This window comes from Salvia hispanica, chromosome 6 (assembly GCF_023119035.1).
Source record: "Salvia hispanica cultivar TCC Black 2014 chromosome 6, UniMelb_Shisp_WGS_1.0, whole genome shotgun sequence".
In the NCBI taxonomy this organism is placed as follows: Eukaryota; Viridiplantae; Streptophyta; class Magnoliopsida; order Lamiales; family Lamiaceae; genus Salvia; species Salvia hispanica.
Window position 1 is genome coordinate 17,787,609 of NC_062970.1, and position 19,095 is coordinate 17,806,703.

Below are 19,095 nucleotides of genomic sequence, written 5' to 3' on the forward strand. Positions count from 1 at the left end.
TAGGCTTGTCCTGTTCCTCAGTCGAAGGAACGTCGGTCACTAGGGAAAGGGTCTCCTCAACCTCCTTGACAGAGGGAGCTTTTCTTGACCGTGTAGACGGGGTTGCCGTTGCCTTTTCTTTCCTTGCCCTTTCCTTGGTCAGGCGACGTTCCTCCGCTTCTTCCGCGTCTGTCCCTCGAGCAGGGAACTCCTCATTCTCAGCATAAACCAAGTCATCAACCTCGTCGAGGAGACTCCTCCTGGCTAGTCTCCTTTCTGCCCTCTTGTCCACTTGGGGCTCACTCTCCTCCTGGTCATCCACTAGGTCCACGATCAGATTTAGCCCTTCCTCTGCGGGCTCCGGTACTCCAGTAATGTGTAGATCTATCTCTTCCACAAGTTTTCCTGGGGTTTCCCCCACATCATCCACCATCGGGGTCGCCCCCTCAATATACACAGGGGTTTCCCCCCTAACATCACTAGGGGTCTCCCCCTCTTCCATGAGTTCAGGGGTCGCACCCCTGAAATCCGTCGGGGTTTCATCCCCAGTCTCCATAGGGGTTTTCCCCTCAACTACCAACGTTTGAACATGGGTTTCCCCCTCAGCAACTTCTACCACCACAGGGGTTTCCCCCTCCACATCGTCTTCCATAACAGGGGTTTCCCCCTCACCATCTTTCTCACCCTCAGAGTTAGGGTTTCCGTTACCTTGTCGTTCGGTCTCCACCTCCGTTTCGCTGTTCTTCTGCCCACCATCTGCCGGCCGTTCATGCGTTGCCTCTTCTGTATCCGCCTCTCGTGAAGCGGTTTCTGCTTGTTGAGATCCAGAATCTTGAGGCCTTTCTTCTTGGAGAACTGCTGGTTGCGCCGCCGAATCCTCTGGAATCGTCAGTGGTGGTGTGGCCGGCGCGGGTGTCATTAGGCTGGCGGAGAATAGAGCGTAGACTTCCTTCGCTTTCTCGACGCTACCTAATTTTTGTGTCAATTCTGCTAACAGAACTGCGTCATACGCCGTTGGCTGCGAACTTCCCGGTGGCTTGGGGTTGGAAATCCATTCGAACTGCAGAGAGAGAACGAAAGTAGAGAGAAGGAAGAGGAATATGCAGTTATCGTCGATTGGGATTATTGGAGAGAGAAGCGACGGTTTGCCTTTTCTGATGAAAAGATGGTGCGGTTGCAGGCGTGATGTAAGCAACCGTACATTCCCATAAATATCGGCCAAATTTTGAAATTCAAATTATCTCCATCCCTCCTTGACCTCTTCCTCCAGGCTCCCTTTGACTAGTTGACTTCCCTGACCATGACCTTAAAAAAAAAAATTGAAGACGCCAGACTCCTAGGTCAAGGTTAGAGAATACAAAATTGGTTGTCCCTTGGAGTCTGGTACTTCAAAAATATTTTTGGGAGATTTAAATTGTATATACTATTTTTTTGGATTTTCCTTTGTTTGAAAAGCAGTTAAACTATTTACACATTCCTTTTGAGTATCCCCGAGATTCCCTGGTTCAGTGCATATTTTCAAAAATGTCAACCAATTTACCTGACCCAGGAATTCATCGAGAATACCTCCTCGTCTGTCTAGGTGATAGTAGAGAGTGCGCGTAGTGGCACTTCCTCCACTACACACAGCTCAGAATTATCCCTATAGACTTTCACTCTATGACCATTAACAAGAAAAGGGACCGAGTTAGAGGCACTTCCCTGGATTTCCACTGCTCCGTTTGCGCGGAGGCCGACGATGGTATATGGACCGATCCACTTTGACTTCAACTTCCCTGGCATCAGCTTGAGCCGGGATTGGAAAAGGAGCACCTTCTGTCCCACATGGAGTTCCTTGACCCGGAGATTTTTGTCATGCCATAACTTCGTCCTTTCCTTGTACCACATGGCAGACTCATACGACTCCAGCCTCAGCTCTTCCAGTTCTTGTAACTGTAATTTCCTTTCTTCATCACAAGCCGAATGCTTCATGTTCAACTCTTTTACTGCCCAGTACGCCTTGTGCTCGATACCCACGGGTAAGTGGCACATTTTGCCAAACACAAGCCTGTAAGGCGACATTCCAATAGGCGTCTTAAAAGCAGTTCTGTAAGCCCATAATGCATCACCGAGCCTCTTGCTCCAGTCCTTCCTTGACGGATTAAATGTCTTCTCTAATATTGCCTTGATTTCGCGGTTAGAAATTTCCGCTTGGACATTAGACTGAGGGTGGTACGGGGTAGATACTCTATGATGAACACCATATTTCTTCATCAGAGCCTCGATGGTGCGATTACAAAAATGTGTTCCTTGATCTGAGACGATGGCTCTAGGAACTCCATATCTGTTGAAAATATTGGCCTTCAGAAATTTTGCCACCTCCTTCGATTCACATGTTGTGGTGGCCTTAGCTTCTATCCACTTAGACACATAGTCTACTGCAACCAATATATAAGTGTTCCCACAGGATGATGGAAATGGTCCCATGAAGTCCATTCCCCATACGTCAAAAATTTCGCAAACAATCACCGGGACCTGAGGCATCTCGTCCCTCCTTGAAATTCCCCCTGTCTGTTGGCATCTCTCGCAACACTGACAAAATTCAAAGGCATCTTTATTGAGTGTCGGCCAGTAAAAACCGTTGTCCAATACTTTCCTTGCTGTCTTCCTCGGTCCAAAGTGACCTCCACATGCCAAAGTGTGGCAATGAATTAGCACATCTCTTTGTTCCCATTCGGGAATGCAGCGCCTAATCACTTGATCTGAACACATCTTCCACAGGTAAGGATCGTCCCAAAAGTAATATTTGGCTTCGCTTTTAATCTTCATCTTCTGGGCCCGAGAGATTTCGTCTGAACTCGGCACCTCTCCCGTGACCAAGTAGTTAGCTAAGTCAGCAAACCACGGCTCTGCGTTAAGCGTGCGCTTCCCTTTATCAGCCTCTCCTAGACCGGTTAAAGCCAAAACTGTTTCCCAACTAATCCGTCTAGGAAATTCCCCTAGATAATACAAATGTTCTTCAGGGAAAGCATCGGGTATGGCTTCTTCCGTTTCCCCTTGATGAATTCTGCTCAAGTGATCAGCTACTCGATTCTCTGTTCCTCTTTTGTCTCTCACTTCCCAATCAAACTCCTGCAAAAGTAATACCCAACGGATTAACCTCGGCTTAGACTCTTTCTTAGCCAGTAAGTACTTTATTGCTGCGTGATCTGTGAAGACTATAACCCTCGACCCAAGAAGATAAGGTCGAAATTTTTCGAACGAGTAAACGACAGCCAACATTTCCTTCTCCGTGGTATCATAGTTCTTCTGAGCTTGATTTAGAGTCTTGGATGCATAGAAGATCACATAATTCCTTCCGTCGATCTTCTGCCCTAGGACGGCTCCCACAGCGAAATCACTCGCGTCGCACATTATCTCAAAAGGGTAATTCCAATCTGGCGCTCTGATAATTGGTGCTGACACGAGCCTGTCCTTGAGCAACTGAAATGCCTTCTTGCACCCTTCGTCAAAGACGAATTCCACATCGTTGTGTAACAAATGAGTGAGCGGTTGCGCGATTTTCGCGAAATCCTTGATAAACCTCCTATAAAAACCCGCATGACCCAGGAAGCCTCTAACTTCCTTTTGGTTCGTGGGGTAAGGTAGCCTTGATATCACATCTACTTTTGCCTTGTCTACTTGTATTCCTCTTTCGGAAACCACGTGACCCAGAACAATACCTTCCGTCACCATGAAGTGGCACTTTTCGAAATTCAGAACTAAGTGCTTCTCTTGGCATCTTTTCAACACTAGATCAAGGCTGGCCAAACAAGTATCGAATGAGTTCCCGTATACGGTAAAATCATCCATGAATATCTCAATGCATACTTCCAGCAGATCCGAAAAAATGCTCATCATACACCGCTGGAACGTTCCTGGTGCATTACACAATCCAAACGACATTCTTCGGTATGCATATGTACCAAAGGGGCACGTGAACGTGGTTTTCCCTTGGTCCTCTGGGTTAACGTAGATCTGGAAATAGCCACTGTATCCATCAAGGAAACAAAAATACTGTTTGTCAGCCAATCTTTCTAACATCTGATCAATGAAAGGTAGGGAAAAGTGATCCTTCTTTGTGGCCTCATTCAGCTTCCTGTAGTCGATGCACATTCTCCACCCCGTCACCAGCCTAGTGGGTACCAATTCATTCTTATCATTCTTGACAACCTGTATTCCAGACTTTTTGGGCACCATATGGACAGGACTGACCCACTCGCTGTCCGGAATGGAGTAGATGATCCCTAGAGCGAGCAATTTCAACACCTCCTTCAGAACTTCCTCCCGCATGTTCGGATTCAGTTTCCGTTGTGCATCTCGGTGAGCCTTTGCACCTTCTTCTAGACGGATATGGTGCATACAGAGATCAGGGCTGATTCCTACTAAATCCGAAAGGGTCCACCCTATTGCTTTCTTGTTTCGCCTAATTACTTCCAACAATTCCTCCTCCTGCTCCTTGGTCAAGTTACTGTTGACTATTACTGGGAATGTCTCATTCACTTCCAAGTAAGCATACTTGAGGCCTGGTGGAAGTGTCTTCAGTTCCTTCTTTGTTTCATTCGTCTCCTGGGGTAAGGGATTTTTTTCTGCAATATCTGGTAATTCCTCTTTCCCAGACCCAGGAGAATTCTCCAGACTAGCCACGTGAGCCGATCCCCTAGATCTAGCTGACTCGGGATTTCTGCAAAACTCCATGATGGCCTCTGTGAGTTCCTCATCTGTCAACTCCGTTGTGTTCATTGCTGCACACCACCCTACAACTTCTCTGTCAATTAAATGGCTCAACTCCGAGTTGTCAATTTGTTCCTGTATCAATTCCGTCTCAAGATATTCTTGGACCAGGGGGTTAATAACATCAATAGCATACAGATTCTCAACATCTAGTGGCCTTTTCATTCCCTCATCTATGCTAAATGTATATTTTTCCCCATTATAATCTAAACAAATTGTTCCATCGAAAACATCGATAATGGTCTTAGCAGTACGCAAGAATGGTCTCCCTAAAAGTACGCCACTAGACTCAGCAGACTCATTATCATTCATCTTGATCACATAGAAATCAGCAGGATATAGAAAATCATGCACTTTGACTATGACATTTTCCAACACACCTTCGGGACAAATGCAAGTTCTATCTGCTAACTGGATTACCACTTTGGTAGCGACCATCCTAACTCCTGTCAATTTCTTGTAGATCGAAAGCGGTAAAACATTGATAGACGCCCCTAGATCACACATAGCATGCTCGACCTTGATGTCCCCTAGAGAAATGGGTAATGTGAACATACCTGGGTCTGTGCATTTCGAGGGCATCCTTCTCTTTTGTATCACAGCAGACACATTCTCCCCGATCACAATCTTCCCGTCTGGTTTGGTCTTTCCTGCAATGAATTCCTTGATGAACTTGCTAAAGGCAGGCATTTTCAGGGCTTGCAAGAATGGCAGGTTGATTTCCAGCTTGCTAAAAATCTCCATGAGATCCTCTGTATCATCCTTCTTTTTCTTTGCTTCCCCCCGGTATGGAAATGGTTTTGCTCGCTTTACTGCATTTGTGGAACTCCCAGCCTGGGTTTCACCAACTTCCCTGCTTCCTTCCTTGCTTACTACCTCAGGTTCTGGATCTAGGAAAAATGGGTCACTTGGTCGAGGCAGAGATCCCCCTAAATCTCCCTTCTGGAGGTCATCCTGAACAAGGACTTCTCTGGGTCTAGGGCTATCCCCTTGAAACACTTGACCTTCCTTCCCTTTACTAGCCTGTATGGGTACCTCCTCGTCAATCTCCAGGGTCGGTCCTTCATAGCCCCGCCCGGATCTCAAGGTGATTTGACTAATGTTTGCTCGGTCCGGTGGTTTGACCGTGGCAGGAAGTTTCCCTTCATTTCCCCGCATCTCATTCAAAGAAACTGCGATCTGGGACAGTTGCTTCGCCATCATATCCATGGCGGCTTTATGTTCCGACTGAGCGTCTTGCAATTTGTGCACCACGTCGTTGTTGGAATGCAAGTTATTCTGCATGAACTGCTGTGAATTCACTAGGTCGTGGACCATGTCATCCAAACTCCTTTGTGGCCTGGAGTTGAATTGATTAAAATTTGATCCTTGACCTTGGTTCTGCCGATAGTTCCCTTGATTTCCTTGATGGTTATTGTACTGGTTGCTAGACCCTTGATTCCCTTGATGATTTGGTTGGGAATTCTGATAGTTCCCCTGGTTATTCCTCTGGTGAGGTGGCACATAGGAGCTCCTTGGATTGTTCCGATTCCTATTTCCCCAATTAGTATGGTCTTGATTCCTATACCCCAGTTGCAATTGCCCTTCTTGACTTTTCCCTGACCAGTTGGACTGCCTCTCCGGAGGGTGTGCATAATTCGTGATCTGCAGTGGGGGTGGCTGACTTTGATCATTGTCAGTCCATCTAAAATTGGGGTGAGTCCTCCATGGGGCATCCCTTTGTCTTCCTTGGTTCCAACTTCCATCCGGATTCCAGCTCCCCATCGAATTTGCTTGGGCTTGGCATTCCCCTTCACAGGGCTGACCGAAATAAGGCTGAAGTTACCTTTCCTCTGGACTAGGGGGTTTCTCACTTTCCCCTGGAGCATGAGGGTTATACTTCTCAATTGCATTCAGCAGTGCTTTCTCCAATTTATCTATCCTATCTTCCACCTTCTTGTCATCTTGTTCTGTTACTGCATTGGCTGACCCCCTTCTCAATATGCTCCGCGGGTTATCATAGGCCTTCTTTGCCTCGATCAATCTTCCCAAAGTTTCTCTGGCTTCACTTGCTTTATTTTTGGTAAAATTTCCCCCGCTTGAGGAATTCATCAAGTCCTTTGACTCAGGGTTTGCACCTTCGTAAAACAGATAATAAGTCTCCGCTTCAATCATCCTATGATTCGGACAAGCATCCAACATTCCCTTAAACCGAGACCAATAAGAGCTCAGAGACTCATCATATTCTTGCTTGCACTCCTGAATTTCCTTCTTCAAGGCATTCGTCTTGTTGGACGGGAAAAAATAATCCAAAAACTCCAGCTTGAAATCCTTCCATGTGTTAATCGAGTCTGGTGGGAGCCTCAGCAGCCAAGTATTAGCCTCCCCCTTGAGGGCAAACGGAACTGCACATAAACGGTAGTCCTCCTCAGTCGCCTCGTTGGGGCGCTTTTGAATGCTACACAGCTTACTAAACTCGTTCAAGAATTCGTAAGGACATTCGTTCCTTCGTCCAGAGAATGTGGGCAAAACTCCGAGCACATTTGTCTTGATATCGATACACCTCCGGCGCGGGTTTGAGAAGATTGCATGGGCGGGTTCACCGTCGAGATGTGCGGTGAGTGACCCTATCTCCAGATCGGGATCTACTAAATGAGCCATATTTAGGTCTTCCTTCTCCTCAGTCTCGGAACGCTTTGTCTCTGTTGACGACTTTGGGTCTTCTTCTCCTGACGAATTCCACTCCTTCTCACTTTCTGATTCGAACGGAAATGGGTCCACCGTCCTTAAACCTGATCTAATGGTGATAGTGGACGTAGACTCTTTGACTTGCCACTTGTATCGGCCGCTCCCTGATCCAGATGAACTAGCCCAACTTCCAGAATGGAAGCCCGTGTTCATAAACTGTCAAGAAAAGCGAAATAACAGAAATTAACTATTTACACCAAATCCTCAAACGCAATAACAATAAACGCCATCCATCCCCGGCAACGGCGCCATTTGAAGCTTCCTTTTTCCTTTTTAGGTTTTGTTTAGACTGCGTGCACAGTAGGGAATAACAAGACTCCTAGGTCCAGTGAATCCACTAGATCACAAGGTCTAGGAACTCACGGATCGTTGGAAGATCTCGGTCATCGGACACACAGAATACCACTTAAAAAAAAACCCTCAACCACGTATACTAAAATTTAGCACAGGGAAGTAGGGATCGATCCCACAGAGATGGATGCGTAATGAACATGCTCATGGACTTGGAAATTATTTTTGGGTTGGCTGCTGCCACGCATTTTTTTTTGGGTTGAGGAAATTAGACTAAACTTGGAATTTAAATCTGTTAGCGGAATTTAAATCTGTTACGCTAACAGCTAGATCTAGGCAAAAACGGAAATCATGCATGTAAACTGTAAATCGAGACGATCACTAGATCTAAAAAACTATTCTAAACTACCTAGACCTGGGAAATAAACTGACGGTGGGGACCATGGCTGAAAAAGCAGAGTACGGACGAAAAGCTGGAAAAACAACTAACTAAAGTATTAACTAACAGCGACATCATCTTCTTCAAATCAGATTGCATCAAAACTCAGTAGAAACAGGTATGAAGCGTAATCGGAAAACAAAGCAGACTGGAATTAAGCAATTTAGCGAAGAACAATTGGGAACTAAACAGATTTACGGCTACTAGACGAAGTAAAACAGAAAGGAAATAGAAAACTCAAAATCCATGCACAACTTGAATCCCCTGTTCAAATCCAACCTCGAATGCTAAATCCACTCCGGATCCAAGCATCCGACACAAACTCCGGCCAAAAACATTCCATAACCACAAAATCACCAAACAACCTCCGATCAACAACACCACCACAGATCCACAGCTGAATTCCCCAGATCAAGCACAAAATTGACCAAAACAGAGATTAACATGCAACTGCCGAAATAAAACTTCAACAAAACAGAATCAACGCAGATCAACACAAGATAAACACCATCATGACAGAAACTAAATGCATAGATGAATCGGTAACAGCAACAACCAAATCGACTTCCGAACGCGAAGTTCGAATGAAATAGAGTGCAAAAACAGAATGTAAGTAGATTGTATCTTCGCCCTTCGTGAGGACGGTGTTACGACTGACTTTCTCGGAAGATGAGACCCTTAGAACCCTAAACTACCCCAGAACTCCCATTTCCCAAGTGTGTGTTTTGTGTGTGGGCTAAGAGCAAAATCAATCCTCTTCGTGTAGTGCATGCTCCTTTATTTATAGGCGTTGAAGTGGGGCCCAGCGAGGTATAGATAGTCTTTGTTGCCCTCAGCTATTGACTCCCTTCTTCTAGCCATTCTTTTCCCTTCACTTCTGCTCATTTTCCTTCATTTCCTTCGCTAGTCCGTTTCCTCCGGCTTTTCCTGGATCTAGCGATTCTGTCACACACCTGGCTTAAAAACTGTGTTAGACCCAGTAAAATATAGTGCTTTTCACCACATAACCGATCCATGAAATTAGCCTTATCAACTAGTAAACCTAACTAAAAAGCAGTAAATTAGTTTGATTTTGAGTTTTTATGATCAAGAGGGCGAGTGAAGTACTAAACGAGAAGGCAAAAAATGCAAGAGAAACACAATAGAGAGCAAAGATTACTCCTAGCTTGTTTTGGGCCGCTTGTTCACATGAATCCTAAAGTCTAATTACTTTCCATTATTTATCGGGATCGTGTTGATTTTACGTTCTCACACAGCTGATCACTTATCATGGAATTTTACACCTAGGATAAGCTGATCACGTCTCCTAGGCTCTACTCACCAACCCCTCACTCCTATAGTCGCATAGTAAGCTCGGGACTGGCTTCTAAGAACGTTCAACACACAAGATCAGTTTTAGCCTAGGGTTCCTTATATATGTTAGCTCCCTACTCCAAGTTAAAGAGACATTGAAGTTAAGGCCATTACCGGATTAAGTTTCATAGAAAAACCCAACACGGATTGAAATAAAGACATAGATAAGAACCAAAACATGGAAATCTATCAAAACAAAGTCATGGATTCATATTTACAAGCTCCCCTAACAAATTAGAAGTAATCCCTAAAATCTAGTCACTCATAGTGGGCAACAATACAAGAAGATGAGTAAATACTACCATGTGAGGCTTGATTTTAGGTGGAAGGGGGCTTGATCTTCTCTCTCTTTCCAAAAATGGCTCCCAAGCTCTAAATGCTCTTCAAAATTCGTCCTCCAGCCGCCAAAGATGCATTGGAAGTCATGCCCTAGCTATTTAAATAGCTAGGTGTCACGCCCGCACTAGCTAAGGATAACATAATACGGATAATCGTGACTAGGAGGGGGAGGAAAGGAGTGGGGAGAAGAAATGGGGGAAGATCGACACAAAAATACTTGGTTACTAAAATCACCAAGATATTTTATACTAAATAAAAGTTCATATTATACCAAAAGTAAGGGTAATAGCGCAAAATATGTTTTGGTGTTCCTAAACTTGCACAACGGAAGTAAATAAACACAACCCATACATTGAAATATGAACTCCTAAGAGGCTTAGTCTAAACAACCAAAAACTTCCTCCTCTCAACACCAGTTGCCCACCTCTTCATTTTATCAACCTGCACATTTAGAAATACATGCAGGGCTGAGTACATACGTACTCAATGAACACAGTGCCGAAAGATATAATTATACATATGAAAGTGTTGCCAAATCATCACAGTAACACTCAGGGGTTTTCTTTAAAAGGCCTAAGCTTACTAAAATTATGTTTGACTGCGCAGTCTACGTTACCTTGCCATATCTGTCATCTCGTGCCGTGGAGATGGTGTTCTACCACGGGCACCTATAACTTTCTTGTGCCGGGAAGGTGGCCACCTTCCTCGGTCACTGAACCCGCCATTTGGCTGTCGGTCCGTTGTGTACACTAATCCAAGTAGGGACACCACCCTTGCTCAGACCCGAATTCGATTCATAATATTCTCAGCATAGCATAACAGATAGGCATCTTCACACCAAAAATATTTATAACCAGACAACGACAATTTTATAAATAACGAACGTGAGTTTAGATTTTCATCAAAACTTAGCTCGAAAATAATTTGTATTCTTATCCTTACTAAAAATAGGATAGAAGTTCACCTTATTTATTTTCCCAGACTTTGGAAATAACCCTTCGCTTCACTGACACTTTCCCTTGTGATTCTTCCCTTCGTGAAAAGAAACAACTAAGTTAAGCTTGCGAGAAAATACTCTAGTCAAGAGGTATGCATCATATGTTTGTTATTATTATTTTAATCAATTATTTTTGTTTTTTGTTATTATTATTTTAATCAATTATTTTTGTTTTTAACTCTTTTTATTATATTATTATTATTATTATTATTATTATTATTTATTTTTCTTCTTTTAACTCTATGCTATAATTAATTTTGGAGGAAACACTAAGGTAAGCCAAATCACTTTAAAACATAACAAGTTAAAGTTTACTAACCTGAATTAATAAAATGCAACCTTGGGTGATTAGATCACTAATTAATCTAAGGCTTCGGACTTAATTCCTAACTAAAAATTAGTCTGACATATTCAATTGATATGAAGTTCCACTTACTTATTCACACAGCTCAAATCCAAAATAGATAAATTACGTGGCCCAAGCCTAACTCCTAAATGGTCTTCACCTCTCATACTCTCATAAGTCCCTAAACGAAGAGAGATAAGCTCTCCCTTCTCTCCTTTCTTCTTCTCAGCCTTTCTCTCTCAGTTTCATAATCACAACAGTCACTATCTCTCAAGTTCTCACTATGGCCGCTGTTGTACGTGCACAAGTGGCGGTCTCTCCGCCGTTTGCACACACCCTGCACCACAGCAAGCCGCCAGCCATCCCAACGTCACCTTTCACACCTAATACGCCGCCGCTGTATGCCGCGGTTATGGTTCCCGCCTGCGCGGGACTCTGGTGCAATCTAATTCCGTGCGTGGGGTTGCTGCCGCTGCATGCGATAGTTACCCACCGCAGCTACCCCTGCCCCTCTCCGTGCTTGCAGGTTCGGACAACCGATAAGATTTACTATTCTCTTTTCCCTCATCTTTTACTTATTCTTATTAACTTCCTTTTAAAAAAATTGATCACTGACATGCCAATCTCAAATTTGGGTGAGAAGGGTGATTTACAAAATTCTCAAGGTAGTTGCTGGACAGCGGAGCATGAAATATCTCACAACTTTTATACTAACTTTTATGGCCTTTGAATTGGTTTATTTATTTTAAGAATTTTGGGGAGCCTAGGTATTTTATCTTGACAAAAGGAAAGCTTGGGTGATGGAACGGACATGTCATAAGGATTTCTTTTTCTTTTGTTGTTAACTACATCCAAGTTCAATATAAATCCACTAAATCAAGAAATGAAGACCTGGGGATTACCTTCTTTTCTCTATCGATGAAGTTATGGAGTATCTGTTTAGTCACTTTTGAGGAAAAGAAAAGGGTTTAGAAGAATTATTGAATCATATATATACACATGTCTTGGAAATTACACGTGTAAAGTATTATTACGTGTTTTTAGATTAGTTTCTTAGTAATGAAGCCTATACTTTAGAGTAGTGATGCATTCCTTACTTTATTTAATATTATATTATTAACTATTTTGATTTGCTTATATACATGTTTTCATATATTTAATTCACTTGTTTATGTGCAGTACTTAATTATGGGAGTTTTAAAGATACACAGATGTTTTCATATATTTAATTCACTTGTTTATATGCAGTACTTAATTATGGGAGTTTTAAAACACAGAGATATCATGTGCGGTCATCGAACGAGTTGCCCGAGACTTGCACGGACTTAAATTACTTGGAAAAAAAAAGTATTATTTATTTATTTATTATCGAGTTGTCTTGAACTCTCGAATATATGCTCCTGAATTATACTTTCTCGTTTTAGAATTAATTTTTCTATGTTGTTTGGTTTAAACACTATTTAAAAAGGTGGTAAAATCAACAACGAAACTTCTTTACACAACTCGTCTTAAACTTACAACTTTATCATATAATCTATACTAATATAAAAAGCGAGTTTTGGCGTTATTTAGAAATACTTATAAGTTTTGTCCTTATTTATAATATTGATAACTTAAATTATTCATCAATACATAATTGCATCATTTTTAGTGGAGAACTGTTTCTATCAATGAGAAAGAGGTGCAAATTACATTCTCTCACTTTTGTCAAAATCAATTGTGAAATAATTATTATATTTTCCATCATTATTATGCTTTAATTTTTCAGCGGCAGTTTTTTAAGACGCCTTTTCATCTAATCGTATTTATGGTAAATTAATTTGTAGAATATTATTGTGCATTAAAGTTGAAAGGGGCAGTTTTTTTGTGCAGTTCAAGAGTCCCGGATCTTTGGTGTAGTTGATACGCTATTTTAAACCCTAAATACGTCAGAGTTTTGAGCAAGTAGCTTAGATATTTTTTAGTATATAAATTTGGATTAGTACAGATTAATATTTCTATAATTTTATTCGATCCCTACTAGTCATAGGTATAAATTTGAAGGTGAGTTACACCAATAATCAATGTTATACCATGAATAATAATTTGTTACGTTAATCCATTTAATATGATTTGAAATTATAAATACCCCTTTTGACTTTTCATTTTTTTAACTTCCATTAGTTTAATGGTGATTTAATACATGATTCTTCATATCCTCAAATCGTGTCTATAAAAGACATGGAGGTGTAGATGAATCTCATATTTCAAAAGGATATGAATACGTCCCTATATATATATAGGGATGTATTCATATCCTTTTCTCATCTTTTGTTCTATTCTCCTTTTTAGTCTTGACCCTCCATTTTATAGATCTGATGGCCCAAAATAGAGGCTGATTAATTCAATTTTAATCATTAAAAAAATCGAAAAGGGCCTAAATGGTATTCTCATTGGAGTTGGTTATGGTAACTTGCTTAATTATCTCCATCAAAAGATTGCAGCGGTTATTTTCTACGATTTCAAAAATCTTTCTTCTCTTTCATCGTTTTTTCTCCTAACATTCTCCATTGCACAAAGCCGTCGTTCTGCCTCCTTCTCTCAAAGCCGCCGTCCTTCCTCCTTCTGTCAAAGCCGTTGTTCTGTCAAATTCGCTTTTATTGGAGCAAGCGTGTATTCTTCTTGTTTTCTTCAACAATGGAAGAAGGTAATTTAAGTAATTCTTATGTTGATTCTAGAAAATATTTCTTCTCTTTTACCTCTATTCTTCCATCATTCTCCCAGTTACGAAAATCATTGTGTTAGAGTTGATGTCGATTTTTTCTTTTTTTTTTATACTTCTCGTCGTCGCCATATTGGAGCAGCCCCGTATCGTGCCATATTATCGTTTTCGTGTTCTTCAACAATGGAAGAAGGTAAGTTGTTATTAAATTGATTATGTAACTTGAAACTATCCAGTAGGCTTTACCGGTAATTGGTGGATGTGGTTTAGGGTTTAGTGTTTATTTTGTTTTCTCGGCTGCTGTGTTATGATGTACGAATAGTAGTCTTTTCTGTATTGGAGCAGCCCCGTATCGTGCCATATTATCGAATTCGTGTTGTTCAACAATGGAAGAAGTTAGTCAAGTATGCTTTAGCAGTAATTGGTGGATGTGGTTTAGTATTTTGCTTAGGCGACAAGTCTCGTGTATTAGGGTTTAGTGTTTATTTTGCTTTCTCGCCTCTATTATGTTGTAATTCTGGATTTATATAATGTACGAATAGCAGTGTATAATGCATTCTTTCTTATATGTAATGTATGGTTGATATCATATAATGAAAATAAATTCTGATATGCTTTTATTTATGTATAGTGTTCGTTATACTGTTTCAAATCAAGGGATATCGCTTTTCTACGGTTTTATTCGACGGTTTGAAACGGACATTGACGTGCTTCGTGCATTCGTAGGTGGTTTGAAAGAACTTCGTAATTCTCTTCAAGCTGGAACTCCTCCAACGTCGGCCTTTGAAAAGAGGTGCATGATTGAAGTAGTAGAGGTCCATCCTTCGGAAGTTGTAAAGACCAAGGGTCATGCTAGCAGCTCCGCGAGCCGACTGATTTCAAAGAGAGAAAAGGCTGTAAAGGAGGCTATTAGGCCTCTTAGACGTTGTAAGGCGTGCGATGAGTTAGGCCATCACGACTCTAGAAACTGTCCAATGCTTAAAGAGATGGCGAAGGAGAAAGAGCTTAGTAAAGGCAAGAGGAAAGCTTGATGTGTTTTGTACCTAAAAAATTAGTTTTCGTCTTGTATTCAGTTTTATTATTTGTTTCGTTGTCTTAGTTTTATTATTTCTAGCGATGTGAACATTTTATGCATAATAAATTTGCATTTTTCGGGAGTTAACGTGCATTATCGAATAATAGCCTTGCATTAATAATGATTTTCTGTGCATTACTCCCTTTATTTATACCATTATTCCATTACTTTGTTAACGTGCATTATCGAATAATAGCCTTGCATTAATAATGCTATTATGTGCATTACTCGGTTCATTACATCCATTATATATGTTGTGTTTACGACATCAGATACTAGTACCAAAATATGCTTCTGTTAGCAAGTAGTTCCGCATACTATGTATGGATCAAAACAGACATGGCAACAAGTCATTTTTTTCCCTACCAAAATTAGTTATCCAAAAAAAACATAATGCTAAAAGTAATATAAATAGCATTTCCAATGATTATCCATACGATCAATCCAGTTCATTCACGGCTTCCTTCTGCCGTGGAGTTAGGCTTTTTATACAGGCAATGAACTCGGTGGGGGTTTGTCGACAGTAGAGGTGATCGACTTTCTTTCCCCTCGGCTTCCTCTTCTCCGCGTCTTCATGAGACGAACTAGCCTCGGCCCTTTGCTGTTCAGCCAATCTCTCCCTGAACATTTGGGCAATTGCAATTGCAAGAAGATCATCCACTGCTTCGTCAATATCCAACCTTGGCAGCTTCGCTGCTGTCCAAAAATCAGTAATGTATCGCATTAATGCACAACACTAACTGTATAATGTACAAAGGCAATCAAATAATTCACCAATGAATTAATGTATCGCATTTGTGAATTAATGTATCGCATTAATGCACAACACTAACTGTATAATGTACAAAGATAATCAAATAATGCATCTGAATTAAAACTAAATTCATAATGTATATCAGTCCCTACAATAATGTACATATAGCATTAATAATGCACAAATTAAAATCATAATGTACATTTAACATCTGAATTAAACAGACGGATGTAGCTTCAATCTAAAACTTAATGCACAGAACTTCATACAATAATGTATACATTCCATCAAATAATGCACGACATAATATAACATTCACTCAACAAAAATCCATAATGTATACCTAGTTATGCACAAATGAATATTAAACCAATAACAAATTTTGTTAACAACTCCCTACAATACTGAACAAATAGGACCATACAATGCACCGACGATAACAACATTCACTCATTTACATGCATTTTATCAAACTGGTTTATGTAGCTTCAAACAAAAACATAATACACAACAATTCATACAATAATGTACACATTGCATCAAATAATGCACAAATAAATACAAGATACACTCAATTACAGGCTGTCCACATTGCTCACCTGCAGTCTGGGTTGGTTGGCATCTGAAGGGCCTTCCTCGTTTCGTCATCCTAGATCTGTGACACAAACCAAAAATCAAATCGGGATACAATCTTCTCTCCAAAATCGCCCAATACACAATTGTAAACCAGTTATTAACAACAAACTTTAATAATGGACAGAAACCTAACACAAAATAACACAATTTTACGATTTACAAAAAAATCGACCAAAACAAGTGCGAAAAACCTGAAACTATTTGGGAGAAAACATTGAATCGACGATTAGGTGGTGTGTCAGCGGTGAAAATAGGTGATTAAGAGTGGGTATTACGAAAAATTGAATCATTAAAGCCCTACCTTGTTGTCGACTTGAACTGGAAGGTCGCGCGCGAAGGGAGTGAGGTTTCGACTGTGAAACGGCGGCAGAAGCTTGATTTAACGGCGAAAATCGACGGTAGTGTTGATTTCCGGTGGCTTGGAGTAGCGGCTAGAGTTTGGAAATGGGGGGAATTAGAGGAAACGAAATTTAATCGTGGGTTTGAGGAGTGAGGCGGTTGGAGTGAGAGAGAGAGTGAGTAGATGGAAAATGGCGCTGAATTCTCGCTTTTTCCATTTTTATTCATTGTTGTTTTACAATTATACCCATATAATGCACAAAATGAACCTAATAATGCAACACGGGATCAATTTTCCCCTTTTAATCTAGTCCATCCATTTTATCAATCTAATGGATGATATTAAGAAGGAAATAGTATCTAAAGGGGTAAAAGGAGCTTAACGCACCCCTATATATATATATATAGGGGTGCGTTAGGCTCATTTGCACCCTAAGTGTCCTATTTCCTTCTTAATCTCAGCCCTTGGATCCTTGAATTGGATGGTTGTGATCAATGCATTATTAGTCTATAATGTTGCATTATTAGCCGTTGTGCATTATTAGAATGAAATGTGCATTATTAGTCTATAATGTTGCATTATTAGCCGTTGTGCATTATTAGAATGAAAATGTGCATTATTAAATGACACGTGGCATTAATCTAACCGTCAGATGACAAAATCGTGGGGCTAGGATTAAGAAGGAAAACGGACAAAAGATATGAAAAGGATTTGAATACATCCCTATATATATATATATATATATATATTTAATAACAATATAATATTAGATTGTATATAGGAGTATTGTGATTTGTGTTGCTCGGTTCTCGACTAGACATCAAGTTCGTGAGTGCATTTGAATTTGAGGTGCTTCAACTCGATATAATAGAAGTCATTTGTGTCTAAACGTTTTTTTTGTTGGAAAATGCTTAGTCACCTGCTACAACACTCTACCTTAGCTTCGCTGCTCCTTCGCCCCGTCGCATCCACAACCAACAAGCCAAGTAGACAACCTAGAAGAGGTAGTTAGATGAAAGAAGACGACGTTATGACAATGTTGGACGAAGAAGAGGAAATAAGTATTTGCATTATTGTATACGATATTGAATTTTTAATTTGTAATTATAACAATATGTTGTGTGAAATAAAATATTCGTAGCGATTGTTGATAGGAAAATATTGGGAAAGCTTCTTCATACGTTAAAATAATAATTGAATTTATTACAATACTTATTTCCACCATTGCACTAATTAATACATATAATATGCACTATATAATTTCATGGAATTAGCGGTTACAATCAGTGGCGGAGCCAAAACTTTAATAGTGGGGGGCCCAAATTACCATTAAATTTTTTGAGTGACTCAGTGCTAAAGATGCGGAAACAGCTCGGACGTGAACAATATAAAAAGCCATGGGTAAAAAAATAAATGATGGAGAAAATTAATTAGAGAATAGATTTTTTAAAGCATAACATCGATTTTACTAATACTCTACGATATATTTACATAGTATTTATTAGATCAAAGAGTTATTTTCAATTTTAGATTTTTTATAATAAAGAACATCATATTAAAATTGATTTTATTTCTATACTTATATACCATATTAGAAATGGGCCACTCACCCCTTAAAAGGCCTCATAAGGGGGGAGGGTTATCCACACTTATATAGATTAGATTGGATCATCACCAAGTCGATGTGGGACAGAATTTAGAGAATTTAACACGCCCCCTCACGTGTGGGCCGGAAAGGACATCGGTCTTCCATCACGTGGGTAGGCAATGCTAGAGATAAGAGAACCATCATCGATGTGGGCCGGAAAGGACATCGGTCTTCCACTCGTGAGGTAGATAAGAGATAAAGAGAAAACCATCATCGACTTGGGCCCGCTCTGATACCATATTAGAAATGGGTCACTCACCCCTTAAAAGGCCTCATTATTAAATCGTTATTTATCATTATAAATTAAAATTATTTTTACAAAATTACTAGTGAAAACAATCCATAAAAGTTAATAATATGAGAATCCATAAAATATAAATGAATTACGTATATGAGAAAACCAACAAAAATTACTAATTTGAGAAAATAAAGAAAACTCACAAATGAACTACAAGCATAGCTTTAAAATCAATTTTATTATGGAGTAGTATGATACTAAGAGCATATTTTTACATTTGAAGAGCTAAATAATTCTTTAATCGTAAGTTGAATTATTTACGCAAAACAAATTATATTTTTATAAATCTAATCAAATAAAAAAAAACAATCAAGATTAGATGCTCACCCAAGGTTTTGAACTCAGCACCTTGTAGAAAGAAGAATGGAATTCAATCCAATTGAGCTAAAATTACACATGTTTAATTTTGCATACATATAT

At 40.2% G+C, this 19,095-nt stretch overlaps 1 protein-coding gene across 2 annotated transcripts; it reads left to right on the top strand.

Annotated features, from left to right (window-relative positions):
- The first annotated feature begins 13,776 nt into the window (after window positions 1-13,776).
- Window positions 13,777-15,008, top strand: LOC125192519. Of its 2 annotated transcripts, XM_048090118.1 has the most exons (3): window positions 13,777-13,909; window positions 14,067-14,117; window positions 14,651-15,008. In XM_048090118.1, exons 1-3 carry the CDS (start codon window positions 13,900-13,902, stop codon window positions 14,953-14,955), a joined length of 366 nt encoding a protein of 121 aa, XP_047946075.1. In that variant the 5' UTR covers window positions 13,777-13,899; the 3' UTR covers window positions 14,956-15,008. The 2 variants fall into 2 exon arrangements, with proteins under 2 accessions (XP_047946075.1, XP_047946074.1); XM_048090117.1 differs by having other exon boundaries at window positions 13,808-14,117.
- The last annotated feature ends 4,087 nt before the right edge of the window (window positions 15,009-19,095 follow it).